At 44.8% G+C, this 15454-nt stretch overlaps 1 protein-coding gene across 2 annotated transcripts in view; it reads right to left on the bottom strand.

Annotated features, from left to right (window-relative positions):
- Positions 1-15454, bottom strand: part of LOC146861853 (uncharacterized) — a 106935-nt gene that overhangs the window by 59162 nt on the left and 32319 nt on the right. For both annotated transcript variants that reach the window (XM_085641031.1, XM_085641032.1), the window contains exon 4: positions 11071-11187. In XM_085641031.1, the coding sequence (XP_085497157.1) occupies positions 11071-11187 (117 nt within the window). The remainder of the gene's footprint in view (positions 1-11070; positions 11188-15454) is intronic.

Genomic DNA, 15454 nt, shown 5'->3' on the forward strand with positions numbered 1-15454 from the left:
CAGGTGTTGAAGCTTAGTAGAAGGCCATTTGTAGAGCTGTGCTGGTCACCTCTTTGTTGCTTATTGCTATATTTGGGTGTTAAACTGGTATAAAGGAGGTGCAACCACAGATTGACCGTTTCTCTGGTAAACATTTATGGTTGTCAATGATACAGAGTACCAGGTTTTAGAAATTTTTGTTGGGTCCTTATGCCTAAAAAATGTTGATGGGGGGTCTTGGCATCAAAAGGTTTGAAGACCACTGCCCTAAAGGAACACTATCCTATGTCAATTCAATTCAAAATGCTTTATTCGGTATGTACAAGTACAACCATATAGCAACATACATCAAAACAGTAAAGAATCAAATTTATGCAAATTAAATACAAAAACATTTAAAATTACATCACTATCCATGCCAATATTGTTAAATCAATAAAGTATATCACTTTGTGTGTAGAGTTAAATTTAATCATTAAATACATTTTAATAATAGTTGTTAAGGCGGGAGTTAATTCAGTTTAGACATTTTAGCAGCAATTTGTTTGTAATGAAAGTTTGTGCAAATGCCAGTACAGAAATAAATATACAACAAACAATGTAACTTAACAGTAAATCACCGATAGTCATAGCCAACGGGTGAGCGGGGATAACGGAACGAGGGGATCATATAATAATTGATTTCCTGTGCCAGGTGCACTTTAAAATGTAGGTGGCCACGCGATAGCACACATTCGGGGAAGCCAAATCAAACAACAATTGTATTGCGGCTCTTGTATTGTATATCTTATATTCTAAAAATAGTTGCTTCAAATAAAACTTCCTAAAACCAGTATAAAAATTACAAAAAAGTAAAAAGTGGCAGATGCTCTGTTTTGATTTCCCGTCGCATGGGCACAGACATGACCCGGGTTTTTTTACGGTTGGGAAAGCCACCAGATGGTGGACTATTCCCAACCTCAGGCGTGCTAGAACGAAGCGATGAGAATTAATACTAACAAATGTAAGATAAGGTGGGAATCTTGTACTAAGATTGTACTCCAAATATAACTTGAACGTACTTTGCATTGCATACTCCTTCGTTCTGGTCCCTTTTGCATGGTCCAAGTAAATGGTTTTAAGGTTACGCTTTGTTAAAACCGATGTTGTTAAAATATCTTTAAAAATATCCTGGCCAAAGAGAATCTTATACCAGGAGTGAATATGTTCTAACCAGGGAATTTTCGAATGACGATCTAGTTGGATACAGTCCAAAATTACTTCCTGGGTAAACCTAGTTTCTTCTTTGGCCCATATGGACCGCCATAGGGACAAGGGACGCAATGCAATCAGATCTGCGGCATGATTTATGCCTAGCTCTCTGTGGGTAATCTCATTTGAGGCAGAAGCGGGGAGGCATAATAGTCGTTTCAGGTACTTGTTTTCCTCTTGCTGGATGGACAGAGCAATCTGACGATTATATCCCCATATCCCTGCTCCATACAAAGCAGAGGACATGCACCTTGAATTATAGATAGAAATCATCTCACGGATTCTACGACCCCCCAATTTCGAGGCGAATCTGAAGATGCAATTTGTATTTCTGGTCATCTTCATACCAACACAGGATTGCTCGTTTACCCATCTCCCATCACCTGAAAAGGTGATACCTAAATAGCAAAAATGTCGGACTGCCTCAAGTTTATCCCCATCTAAAAAGAATGACTTGTTTTTCTTTATTTTCTTACCACAAGTCATAGTCATAGTCTTACCCTTGTTAATTTTAAGCTTTCTGCCCTGAATAAAAATATGAAATTTCTTAATTAACTTTTGCAACCCATTCGCGGTCCTGGAGATCAGGACCGCGTCGTCCGCATATAGTAGGACGGGTATTTGCTTTCCATTGATGATGGGAGCATCAGCATAAGATTCTTGTAAAAATTGATCAACCTGATTTATAAAAAGGGAGAATAAAAGGGGAGCAAGCACACACCCTTGTCGGATCCCTCTACCAATTTTAAAAAGGGGGGTGCATTCACCATTTGTTCCGAATCTAACCTTACTTGAAAGATTACCATACATTCTAGCCAAGAGGTGGATGATTTCAGGTGGTGCGCCAATGTCAAGTAGTACTGGCCAGAGCAGTGCGTGTTCCACTAAATCAAAAGCAGAACTTAAATCGGCAAAGCACATAAACAAATTCCCCTCCTTGGCTTTAGTGTACTTGCCGATGATAAGTTCAAGGTTCACGCACTGCTCCATAGTTCCTAAACCCCTTCGGAACCCAAACTGAATAGGCGAAAGAACATTATTGTCCTCAGCCCAGGTCTCTAGTCTCACCAGAAGTATACGACTCAAAATCTTTAACGACGAGTCTAAAAGTGAAATTGGGCGATAATTTCGTGCTTCAGCCCTGGAACCCTTTTTAAAAAGTGGTACTAAGATGGATTGACCCCATGAGGTTGGTAACTCGTCCTCGATTGCAGCATTAAAATAACGGGTTAAAATGGGGGCCCATAGAACAATCTCAGATTTAAAAAAGTCCACGGGGACCCCATCTGGGCCCGGGGCTTTCCCCCCCTTACTCTTTTCAATTGCCACAATCACCTCGCTTAGTGTCACCGAGAACAATAGTTTCTCCCATTTAAAACAGGTTGGAGTATCAGTTAAAACATTAGAATTAAAAACGGTAGTAAAATCAGAATTAAAAATCCCAGTAAAGTGAGCTATCCAGGCCTGACAACTGACATGCGAGGTTAGTTCAGGGACATTGTCATTCTTCAAGAATGGACTATTTATGGTGTCCCAAAAAAGTTTATGATCTTTAGTATCTGCAGCCTGGTCTAATTTTTCCCATGCCGCATCCTGCAATTCCTTCTTCCTAATGGAAAGTGCAGTTTTATAATTATGACGCTCTTCCCTGATCTTACAAACGTCTCTTGGTATTGCATCAAGTGAAGTTTTTAACCTTTTTAAAGACTGCGCACAATGGTCATCAAACCACGCCGCCTTAACTTTCCTTGATTTCCGAGGTTTGTGTGTCAGGGATTTCTCAATGGTTTTGGTAATAGTTAGGAATTTGGATAACAGAATTCGTGGGCATGGGTCCAGCAATAAGCAATATTCGACCTCCCCACAACAGTTTGTGATCACATTGGCAACAAGTTTAATGGGGTCAACTTTTGTCCATTTCACTCTCATCCCATTCGGTCTTACTGCAACAATGTCCTGAATTGGTTGACCAAAGGTATTCCTTTTGATTCCCCAACCCAATAGTTCAACGGTTACACTGTTGTGATCACTGACCGTTTGTTCAATCACCCAAACATTAATATAAGCTACAGAGCAAGATATCATAATATGATCAATAAATGTTTGACTGTTCCTCCCATGGAATGTTGGACATCTAACGTTGTTTTTGTTCTTATTACATTCAAGGAGGTCCAGGTCATATTTGGCCAATAGGTTATTCAGAGCACTACCATAGTTGTTATGCGGGAAATGATTATATACACATGTTGTTTCCCTTCCCGAGTACTCCTCCCTATGGCCACAAGCCCCCTTGAGTGCATAGGTACATGATTTAATGTTAAAATCTCCCACCCATATGATGGCAGCAGGTTTGGGTGTACTCAATAAAAAGGCATCAATGGCCTGCTCTATATCAGAAATAAACTTTCCCTGTTTGTGCCCAGCAATGTTGTTATAAAAGTTCACTATTATTAAGTCTCTGCATCCGCTATGGACCATACGCAGAACCGAGGCATATTCGCCTAGAACTACATGATCACTAACACAGAACTCAGTCAGTGCAGTGGATATCAGGGTCACGAGTCCACCCTTGGCTCGACCAGCTTGGGATGCCACAGCCTGCACGTTAAAAGAAGTATAGCCCTCAACATGTACTTCGGCCCTATCCCAAGTTTCTTGCAGGCAAATAATATCAAAACCTTGTTTAATAAAATCAGCCCATATGGGGGTGTTTACCTTAGAGGCTAGCCCAGCTATATTCCACGTAATAGCCCTTAGGTTCTCTTCTAAGGCTACTTGGGATGGGTTGGTATCTATTGTGGCCGATAATATTATTGGATTTAACATACTTTTTTCGGCAGTACATGTGGTGGTATCTATCACATTAGGAATTCTTAAAGTAGTGTTTTCTGCATCCTGGAGAAGCACATCACTACTTTGGGGGTCATCAACCACATTGGGTAACACAGTAACGTTCCCCGCAACTCCACCTCCAATTGGACTCTCCCGCCTACCCTGCCCAGACTGTAATTTTCAATCACAATCATCAATGCTGGAAAAAACATCAAACCTGTTCCCTAATTCTAAAGGTGTAAAAGGCCTCAGGTGCTCCATTCTCCGAATGTTGTTATTCCTGTGGCCACTAAAGGGAACCGTGTTCCAACCTTGGTGATCGATTCGCTGATTTGGTGCATAAAGGGCAGTGGGGTCATTTGCGTAAACTGAACGATTTTTCCTTACATAGAATGTGGGGAAAACCAAAGACCTGGGATAGACATAGGTCAAAGATCGAGGGCGAATTTGGCTATTACCATTGCCCAGGGGCCAGTTCAATATAAGAGCTACCGCTTCTGGGTCTCTGAAATTAATCAGAACTATATCTCCATCGACGTCTTTATTCCTTCCACCAAGCCATGGGAGACGTCTAACATGTAATATCTCACCATTTACTTTCCTGTTTATGGGTCTATATGTTCTTAGCCAGTGGATAGTTTTGTTTTTAAGCTGGGCATAATCCTCACTTTTATTAACAGTTAAAACAGGAACCCCAGTCAACACCACCACTAAGGGTGCAGCTTCTGGGGGTAAATCAACCCGAAGACCATGAATCCCAGGAACCCCCTCCCACCTAGGGTTACCCTGCGCCTGGACAGTGCTCCCTTCTGGGGCAATACTGGCTTCCTCCACCAAATCCATAACGGGCTTGCTAACTAAATGTTCCTTCGGCAACAAAGTTTCATTTCTGCCCTGATCCGTAGTTAGGTGGCCCACAGTCTGCACTACATTCCTACTGAGATCAGGAGGTTCCCTGGGTGGATTTATAAGGGGAGCTCCAGCCTGTTTACTAGTACCATCCGTTGTAACCTTACCTACAACGGCCATATTTCTCATTGTAGATTCGATGTTCGCTAGCCTATGCTCCAGCTTCCTTAAGGTGTCAGTAATTGGTAAAAGGAGAATGCTAATCATGTCCCCCAGTTGGGGTAAAAAATCTATGGGAATGGGCACCTGTGGGATAACTTCAGCTGATAGAGCAGGCTCTGGGGGGGTCACAACAGGGTTCCCAGCCGTTGGACAGGTACTAGTGGCCGCCGTCTGGCTATGATCTGGCCCAATTAATAACCCAGAAACAGACCCTTTAGAAAGATGGTGGCCAAATTCTGAATGCTGTGTTCTGGGGCCATTGGTCACCCCCACCCTACGCCTTTTTTTCCTGGGAGGAGGGCCATGAATAATCCCCTTGTTCGGATTCTTAGCCTTTTTTCCTACCCCCCGTCCCACAAGCCGCGTATTAAAAAGTTTAGAATGACTTATGGCATGTGGGGGGAGAGAATCGCTGATAACCTGAACACTAGGGACACAGTTTGTGGGCGAACAGTCACGTAACAATAGCGGAACACCCTCTTGCGAGAGGGGGGTGTCGTTTACACAATTACTACCACTCTCGACAACAGGAATGTTTGGGGAAACAACCTCTGGAGCTCTACGTTTCATGTTTTCAATAGAGCGACGACGTTCTAGTCTGCGCTCCTCCAGGGTAGTGTCCAGCTCCTTATCCGTTACGATAGGTTTTTTAAAATAACTGTCAAGGGGGCCATTTACCACTGGCCTTGGTTTCTCCCCAGGCATAACAATCTCACTAGAAGCCATGGCAATGTTTAAAAGAGAAACTCCCAATTACCACGATTCTGCAGAGTCACTCCTGGCCCAGCCCAGCCTCGATCGGCCTCGGAGGGTCTCAGAGGGTCCGCCCTTAGTCCGGGCTTTGTCCCGGGTGATGTCCCGCAAACGCGTCCCGCTGACGCGTAATACCTTCAGGTATTATACTGGCTGTTGATAGAGGGGGCGGAGTCACGGGAAGAGGCGGCAGGTGTGCTGGATGGAACACGCACAGCCTGCTGGTCCTCGCAGTCCCGTCCTCCTCCACAGCAGATCCCCGATCAACTTTCAATGCCAAACGGGGCTCCCTGGACACAGGTTAGGTGAGGTCAATGCCCTACGGGGCTCCAGTCGGCAGCAAGCAACGCAGGTCAAGTACTCCTCTACGAGCGGCCCCGCGAAGCGGGGGCCGCGAGGAGTTTTCAGCGGTCAGCAGGGGGCGGAGTCACGGGAAGAGGCGGCAGGTGTGCTGGATGGAACACGCACAGCCTGCTGGTCCTCGCAGTCCCGTCCTCCTCCACAGCAGCTCCCCGATCAACTTTCAATGCCCAACGGGGCTCCCTGGACACAGGTTAGGTGAGGTCAATGCCCTACGGGGCTCCAGTCGGCAGCAAGCAACGCAGGTCAAGTACTCCTCTACGAGCGGCTCCCGCGAAGCGGGGGCTGCGAGGAGTTTTCAGCGGTCAGCAGGGGGCGGAGTCACGGGAAGAGGCGGCAGGTGTGCTGGATGGAACACGCACAGCCTGCTGGTCCTCGCAGTCCCGTCCTCCTCCACAGCAGCTCCCCGATCAACTTTCAATGCCCAACGGGGCTCCCTGGACACAGGTTAGGTGAGGTCAATGCCCTACGGGGCTCCAGTCGGCAGCAAGCAACGCAGGTCAAGTACTCCTCTAAGAGCGGCCCCGCGAAGCGGGGGCCGCGAGGAGTTTTCAGCGGTCAGCAGGGGGCGGAGTCACGGGAAGAGGCGGCAGGTGTGCTGGATGGAACACGCACAGCCTGCTGGTCCTCGCAGTCCCGTCCTCCTCCACAGCAGCTCCCCGATCAACTTTCAATGCCCAACGGGGCTCCCTGGACACAGGTTAGGTGAGGTCAATGCCCTACGGGGCTCCAGTCGGCAGCAAGCAACGCAGGTCAAGTACTCCTCTACGAGCGGCTCCCGCGAAGCGGGGGCCGCGAGGAGTTTTCAGCGGTCAGCAGGGGGCGGAGTCACGGGAAGAGGCGGCAGGTGTGCTGGATGGAACACGCACAGCCTGCTGGTCCTCGCAGTCCCGTCCTCCTCCACAGCAGCTCCCCGATCAACTTTCAATGCCCAACGGGGCTCCCTGGACACAGGTTAGGTGAGGTCAATGCCCTACGGGGCTCCAGTCGGCAGCAAGCAACGCAGGTCAAGTACTCCTCTACGAGCGGCTCCCGCGAAGCGGGGGCCGCGAGGAGTTTTCAGCGGTCAGCAGGGGGCGGAGTCACGGGAAGAGGCGGCAGGTGTGCTGGATGGAACACGCACAGCCTGCTGGTCCTCGCAGTCCCGTCCTCCTCCACAGCAGCTCCCCGATCAACTTTCAATGCCCAACGGGGCTCCCTGGACACAGGTTAGGTGAGGTCAATGCCCTACGGGGCTCCAGTCGGCAGCAAGCAACGCAGGTCAAGTACTCCTCTACGAGCGGCTCCCGCGAAGCGGGGGCCGCGAGGAGTTTTCAGCGGTCAGCAGGGGGCGGAGTCACGGGAAGAGGCGGCAGGTGTGCTGGATGGAACACGCACAGCCTGCTGGTCCTCGCAGTCCCGTCCTCCTCCACAGCAGCTCCCCGATCAACTTTCAATGCCCAACGGGGCTCCCTGGACACAGGTTAGGTGAGGTCAATGCCCTACGGGGCTCCAGTCGGCAGCAAGCAACGCAGGTCAAGTACTCCTCTACGAGCGGCTCCCGCGAAGCGGGGGCCGCGAGGAGTTTTCAGCGGTCAGCAGGGGGCGGAGTCACGGGAAGAGGCGGCAGGTGTGCTGGATGGAACACGCACAGCCTGCTGGTCCTCGCAGTCCCGTCCTCCTCCACAGCAGCTCCCCGATCAACTTTCAATGCCCAACGGGGCTCCCTGGACACAGGTTAGGTGAGGTCAATGCCCTACGGGGCTCCAGTCGGCAGCAAGCAACGCAGGTCAAGTACTCCTCTACGAGCGGCAACCTATGTCAAAACTGTCAACTCTTAAGGAGCAAATCCCATGGGTTGAGACGCAGGCCTGGGACTGTGTGAGTCTCACGAAACAATGACCCTGGGCAAATAAAATAAACTTTCACAGGACTAAATTCAAAGTCGAAATCATGAAAGTGTATTCAAATTTTAGAATTATTACAGAATGCAAGAATGATTATGCATACAAGTAATACAAATGTGAGATGCTCAACATAAGGCATCCCCTCCAAAGCAAGTAAATAGTAAGAACCAAAGTTTAGTTCAGCAAGAGGAGTAGCAAAGGATCTGCTCAGCTCACACATTAAGAAGAGCAGAAGTATCAATCAACAGACAGAATAACCCAGAGTGCACAGTTCGGAATGCAAGAACAGACAGACCAATGTAGAGTCTGCCTTCTAGAAAGGAAGAACAAGTCTAAGTATAAATCAACAAGGAGAACAACGGAGATTGCTCACTCTGAAAGGTAAAGAAAGTCTAAGTTCAGACAAACTGACGTGGAGTTTGTCTTTGAGGAAGTAAGTAAAAACTTAAGCACATCTCACAAAAAGGAACAGTTTATAGGATTTAGCTAGTGAAAGCAGCACATTCTCAATATGGTGAGATACGACATAAAAGGACTGTACTAATAAAGTTACATACACATAAACCAATAGCTTTTCATGAAATTATGATACATCAAATAAGAAACATTTAGGAACTCCAACTCTAATGCATAATTATAATAAGGAGTACATAGGAAACGAAGGAAACCACATGACACTTGTGGAACAAATAAAAACAATAGAAAGTAAACTGATGAATGATTCTTAGAGCAGACTCAGACAACTAGTATTGAATTTGCTGCACATACAGAAACATTCTGTATATGGCTTCCTTCTCGAGGAACAACATTCATACATTTCAGCTCAGCAAGCAAACCACACCATTAAATGAATTCCATTTAACTTATTTTCTGAAATGAAAAGACTCAGAAAAGAAACATCCAGGTAGAAATTTCATTCAAGTAATTTACACACAAAATTATTTCTATTACTATAAAATGAACATCAATGCAGGCAGACTTTGGCCTGGTCATGTCATTTGAAGCCTGGTTAAACTTAACAGGTTTAAATTGAGCATTATTTTCTACTTATTAGAAATGCTCTCAGAACACTATGGGCATCATTACGATGTCGGACCAACTTGTGTCCGACCAACATCGTTGCGGAAAGGAATCACCTGACCATAGGTCGGCAGTTCCGCCTGCGGAATTTGGGTGCGAACGCTCTATTGGCAGTTGGAATCATCCATTTTTCAATGGCAGCTGGAGAGGCAGGCGGAAAAAGCCTGCAGCACAAGCTGACATTGAAAGTTTTATGTTTTTAAACATCCCTGAAATCACTGCACCGTGTGGCAGGCACCATGAGGTACCTGTCACACGGTGTAGGGATGTTTAGGGGCACCATAGGTGCCCCAAAGGCCCCATAGCGGAGTGCCTGGGGGCCCTACTAAGTGCCCCCAAAGTCACTTTCCGATAGCCTTTCCATGTTGGAAAGGCCGACATTGAAAGGCTGTGGGAAAGTGACATCATAATCCCGACAGCAGAGCCGAGGATGGCTCCGCCTTAATTATGAGATGATAATTCATTCCGACACTCCAACGGGCTCCTTGAGCCCGACAGTCCGACGGGCTCTTTGAGAACGGTGCCTCTGTAACGTAATGTGGCACGTGGACCGCAGGGGCAGATATCAGAAGAATGCAACCGACAGTCAGTTGCTGTCTGCCCGACATCGTAATCGGGCCCAAATTGATTTTCTGCATTGAACTTCTTCACTCTGAACCAACAGCACTCAACATACAGGTGTCATGTTAACACTCTGTCAAACAAACGTTCAACTCCAATTGTTCTAATGGCTACTGGTTACTTCCTCCTGACTTCACATCTTAACTAGTAACTTCAGTTACATCTCGCCAAGCAATCTACTCCTTCTCCGACCCTTTCTCAGACTTATGCTTCTACTTGCTTCTGAACTTATTTTGCAGACCAACCTTAGAGGAATTTCACTTATGATTTAACTTCACATTTTCGTTAAGAGAACTCTTTCAATACATTTCAATTCTCATTGACTCTGCTGGCCACAGGATTAACAAAATCTGCTCCCACGGCATACTCACTGACATAATATGGCCAAAACTATAAATTCGACCCCCAAATTCAAATCATGTATAAAATGTATTTGTTTTGGTGATCTCCCATCCTTCCTATTCTCATGCAATATCCCAGGCCACCGTAACTCGCAGCGGAATGAACATCTCCCTACCCTTTTATCACCAGCACTTAATGATAATTCCATATACAAGGCACCACATAAGGTTCGATAAGGGAATTCATTCATTAAATGTCCATTGACTCCTTTCCACAAAATATAGAATTAAGCCAATAAAAAGTGGGCCTTGACATTCACAAAACATATCATACTCCAAAAATTATCTGCAAAACCCATACACCAAACAACCCTTATATGATTGGCAAAAAGAACATTCCTCAACTACTATCTCCCTCCTCCAACTCATCGCACTGCCACCTTTCAAATTGAGGCGTAACTTACCCTTGAACCACTACAATCTCAGTCACTATTGATACTGTTTTTCCAGAATGCCATTTTCAGCCAGAAAATGCTCTGCCATATCCTGATTTTAAGGTTGCAAGGGGCATTGATACAAAGCATGCCGAATCGGTATACGAAAGAGCCACCTGCAACACATCCCTTCCAGATCCCATTTTAGGAGTCAGAAAAACATTTCTGACTCCTAAAATGGGAATAGTACATCTGAAAAAACATTTTCATGGTTTCAAATGCCAAGCTGGAGCATTTGAAACCATAAGATTGCTTAGTACAGCTGGCCGTAGATTCCTTCAAAGTGACTCCTGGGCCACTGGAGGTAACCACATGAGGGGGAAAGATGGATGATGAAAGCTGAGAAACTTGACTAGGCATCACATTTCCATGATTTAAAAAAAATTATTAGAAAAGTATTACCTGAGTGGCAGTGGACATTTTGTTTTTTCTTTGTCTTTACACAGGCCATGGGATAGGTCTCCATCTCCTCTTTAATGCTGGATTCTATAATTGGTATGGGGCTCTCATGTCCTATATCTTAAAAGAAACAATATGTATAATTCCAGATTATTTTCCCATTCCACATAAAAACACTCATCCGTCTGTACAAGTTAAGATGACTTTTAAAGCATTTGCATTTTTCACCTCAGAGCTCTTCCACCCAGCCACTATATGCAGGTACTTGATATAGTGTTCAGATACATATGGAAGACAAACTGCTGATATCCATCACATAAAATGTAAACAATATGAATAACTTTTACCTCAATATCACAATGAACTACCCGAAACATTAAGGCATCGCCTTACCAGTTGTTGATGTTAAAATAATTCACTAATGAAAGTATTCGTTTTTGTCATTGATGCTCTCCGTAAAGTCTCATATTCATACATCTAAATATGAGTTTAATGGCACAAAATTATACACAAAGCCATTAATTAGGTACAATAAATGTTTAATCATATTTCTTAACTGTCTAGACCCTATACTTGTACTCCACACCACACAAAAACCTAAATAAAAGGAAAACTAATAACATTTAGCACTTCACTAAACAAATGCAAGCAAATTAATCGTACATTGGTCTTCCTTGCTGCTGCCAGATGGTCGAAGCCACATTGTAGTGGATCTTTCACCAAGAAGTGAAAAATTGTACATTCTCTATCACTTGTTTACTTCAACTATACTGGGAGGGTAGAGACATTTGTTCTGTTTATCTCTTTACACTGAAAGGGCTATTTCCCTTTTGGTAGGTGTTTCCCAGTGTTTACGGGTTTAAACCTAAAGCATGAAATCCCAGGTTTGGCATATCTGCACTCTCCCATGTCTCTCTGTAGGGAATCTACTTGCATTACACTGTGTGCCACCAGTTTACTTTAACAACAAATAACATGCAATAAACAAAGCCTCTCTTTCCACAAGTAGCATGAGATTTATTATGGTGAACCCATGTAAACGGAAACAATAGTTTCCACATGACAGAAGTTATTCTTTCAAGATAAATAGCCTCATTCAGTTCCTTTGAACATTATCCTAGTCATTCTAAATAAACATTTAAACAGCTGTTCATACACTCATCTTTCTCACACAGCACAAGCAGCCATACTGAAGAAAATCTTCAAGTGAGCCCCTCAGTGTGTCTCCCCTAGGATTATGTGGGAATCTCTTGCTGAGCTACTCTGAGCACTAGATTCCACTTCTCCTTAGAGTACCCTTTGGATAGTAGGCTCTGGACAACTCTTAAGTGGGTGGAAGAAGCATGTGAACAAAATGAGTCTGGGTCTGTGTGTTACCACAGGGATTCCCTCCCTCACCCCTTACAGGTACCACTGGCTTTAGCTAACAACAGCCTCAGTCATGACACCTCTAGGCATTAACATACTGGATTGCCAACCCTGTAGGATCAACACCTACTTAGGTTTTAGGTAGGGTGCGGCCCTAGGTCCACTAACCCACCATGATGTTTGGTGAGCATGGATGTTCTGCTTCAGTACTGCTCTCCTTCCAAAACAGCTGCTCTGTTTTGCCATTCATACCAAAGACCGCCTCTGCTAGAGCCACAGAAAAGCCAACTCTGTCTTGTCTTAAAGACAACCTGCAGCATGTCCCACCCATGAAAGACTCTCAGATATTCCTCATTTTCAGTGGTGTGTAAATTCAGAGGTTAATACCCCATTGCTGGAATCATTTTACTACAAATGTGATTTTAGATGTTTAGCCTATGAATGGAGAATAACGTGCTGTACTACACATATTTTTCTCCACTTATATGTGAGGAGTTAAAGCCCTGCTTCTGCAGGTGATAATCCCAAGGAAATAATCTGAAGTAATCCAGAGTTAATGTATATCCGTAATATGGTATTACTGCATTACTCGTTATCAGCAGAAAGGTAGAAATGGGCAGTTACATGATTACAGCACATTTCTTCTATTTACTCATCAATCTAATCAAGGACCATTATGATTATAAATTATGTCTGAACTAGTCAATCAGATGCATCTTGTGTGGCAAAAACTTTTGAAAATCGACCTGTCCAAACTACATGATTATGAAGCTCTATACATATATCCATACAATATTCAGGAATGCAGGCTGTGGAAGCCTCAGCTGCCGAATTGCGGGCACTGTGAATTTAAAACCATCTGTCTGGGAAACAAGGCGATCCTTTGTGCACTGTACAGAACAAGCATTGGCAATGCCTATCGGTCTCGCCATTTGGATCTTATATGTATTTAGGTATGCAGCACATTAGCCTGGGTGCTGAAACATATACTGTTCTTTAACATGTTCCACACTAGAGCAGCAAGTTTTTGTCTGGGTGCTTATATGCTCCCCAGCAGCTGTACCCCCACTGTGCAACTGTCAACGGATTGTAACAGAGAGCTACTGTATCAGCCAGATTATCACTGTAAATGTTAAACAGCATACCAACTACCAACACTGGACAGCAGTATTAAATATGAGCTAAGGATATATAAGTCTGTTACTGTCACTATCCCAGTTAATAGCCTATTCATCTACATGCCGGGGTCAAAATTAAAATACCAACTGAACTACTGCCATAATATGGCAGGGTGAGGCTGTATGTCTTATTAATGATCAAATATGCCAGGGTGTTTATAATGTAAAAGCAGGGCCCTACTATCACAGTTTGATGTACGCTAAAGTATATACAATATGCCTCGCAAAGCAGAAGCTTAAACGGAAATGACAAGATGCAGCCATTTCTGCACAAGGCACTTTGAAGCTTCCGATGCGACAAGTTATGGACGAAAGCAGGGATCAACTTTAGAAGTAACATTAAGTGTTGATGGTGTATTGCATGTACACTGCAAAAAAGTCAACATTGTGGCACCGGTTTACCCCTGCAGACAAATACAGTAATGAAGAACGCAATACTACAGGAACTTAGACTGTTCCACCTAATAAAAAAAATAAATTTAAATAGTGACAAGATTCAAGTGAGCCATGGTATCCACCGACACCCACTATCTACTACTTTAAACAAACCGACATTCTATCGTTAATCACGTCGTTGGCGGTGTACAGAGAAAGGAAGACAGGATGCAACTGCATCAAAGGTTTCAGGTGATTTGTATCAATTACAAATCATGCGTGTTGCGGAACACATGCGATATCACAGTAACATATGCATTTCACAATTCTTAAAAGGGGGGTTTTGGGAACTTCTTTGACAAACAGTGATTATACAATTCAGAACAGTAATAGGACAGGCTGATCAATTACACATTTATCGTAATATCATGAAGCTTTATCTTTACCCCACAAATATCAAACATAGAACTTGATCGTGGATTAGATTTTTTGCAAATAGTATGTTTACGAACACATATGAAAACAGATGAAGCTTTTATGAAAAATAGCTTACATATTTTACAGTATCACATTTGAAGTGGGCATACAGGTCTTTGCAGAGCCGGAAAGTATGCTATACTCACGCCCAGATGCATATTCACGTCATAGAGGTAGTCAGTCATACACAGAGGCACGCATGATAAGTTATAAGTGTACGAACATCATCCTTAATATTACATATGCTTATTTATGGACACAATTGTCACCCACATACACGCATGTAATAACACGCACAAGAGGTCAAATATCTATCCACGCCATGTAAGAAGCCCTCAGGGCCCACTGCTGTTCTCAGAGGAACCTGGGCCTGCCAGAGACCCCCTGGACTCGGATCCCGTTCATGGCAAAATATTGCTCACTGCACTCACTCTCGAAGGCCTGAATGAATATTTCATTGTCGGTTATAAGCTGCTCAATCTTTGGATTCTTCACCGGCTGCACCGTGGCAGAGGCAGCGACTGCGGGGGAGCACCCAGACCCACTGCCCGATATACCGCCTGAGGAAGACCCGCCGCTAAAACCTCCAGAACCGGGACCCGAGCCGTTGCCGACATGCTTATGAGGTGCCATCCGGCCCTCCGCCTCTGGAACTCGACCAGGGATGCCACCGAAATCTGCTAAATCTGACAGACAACGGACAGCGGGAGGGGGGCGGGAACAATAGGAACGCGGACATCGGGAGGGGGGGCGGGAACAGGAAAGTAAACAGAGCTGCACTGGCGTGCTGCTTCCGGAGCAACCGAGGTTTCTTTTCCGGTACAAGTCAAAATGACTGTGCACTACTTGAAAACAAGCATTTGCAATTCAATACGACTTGCATTTACGCGAGATGTAAATGTGAGTGCGGGCGTGACAGAAGACACAAACGGGAGTGGGGGTTGTGGATTTGGCAAAAGATCACGGACTACGTAAATGGGGTGGGGACA

This window comes from Triturus cristatus, chromosome 2_2 (assembly GCF_964204655.1).
Source record: "Triturus cristatus chromosome 2_2, aTriCri1.1, whole genome shotgun sequence".
Lineage (NCBI taxonomy): Eukaryota > Metazoa > Chordata > Amphibia > Caudata > Salamandridae > Triturus > Triturus cristatus.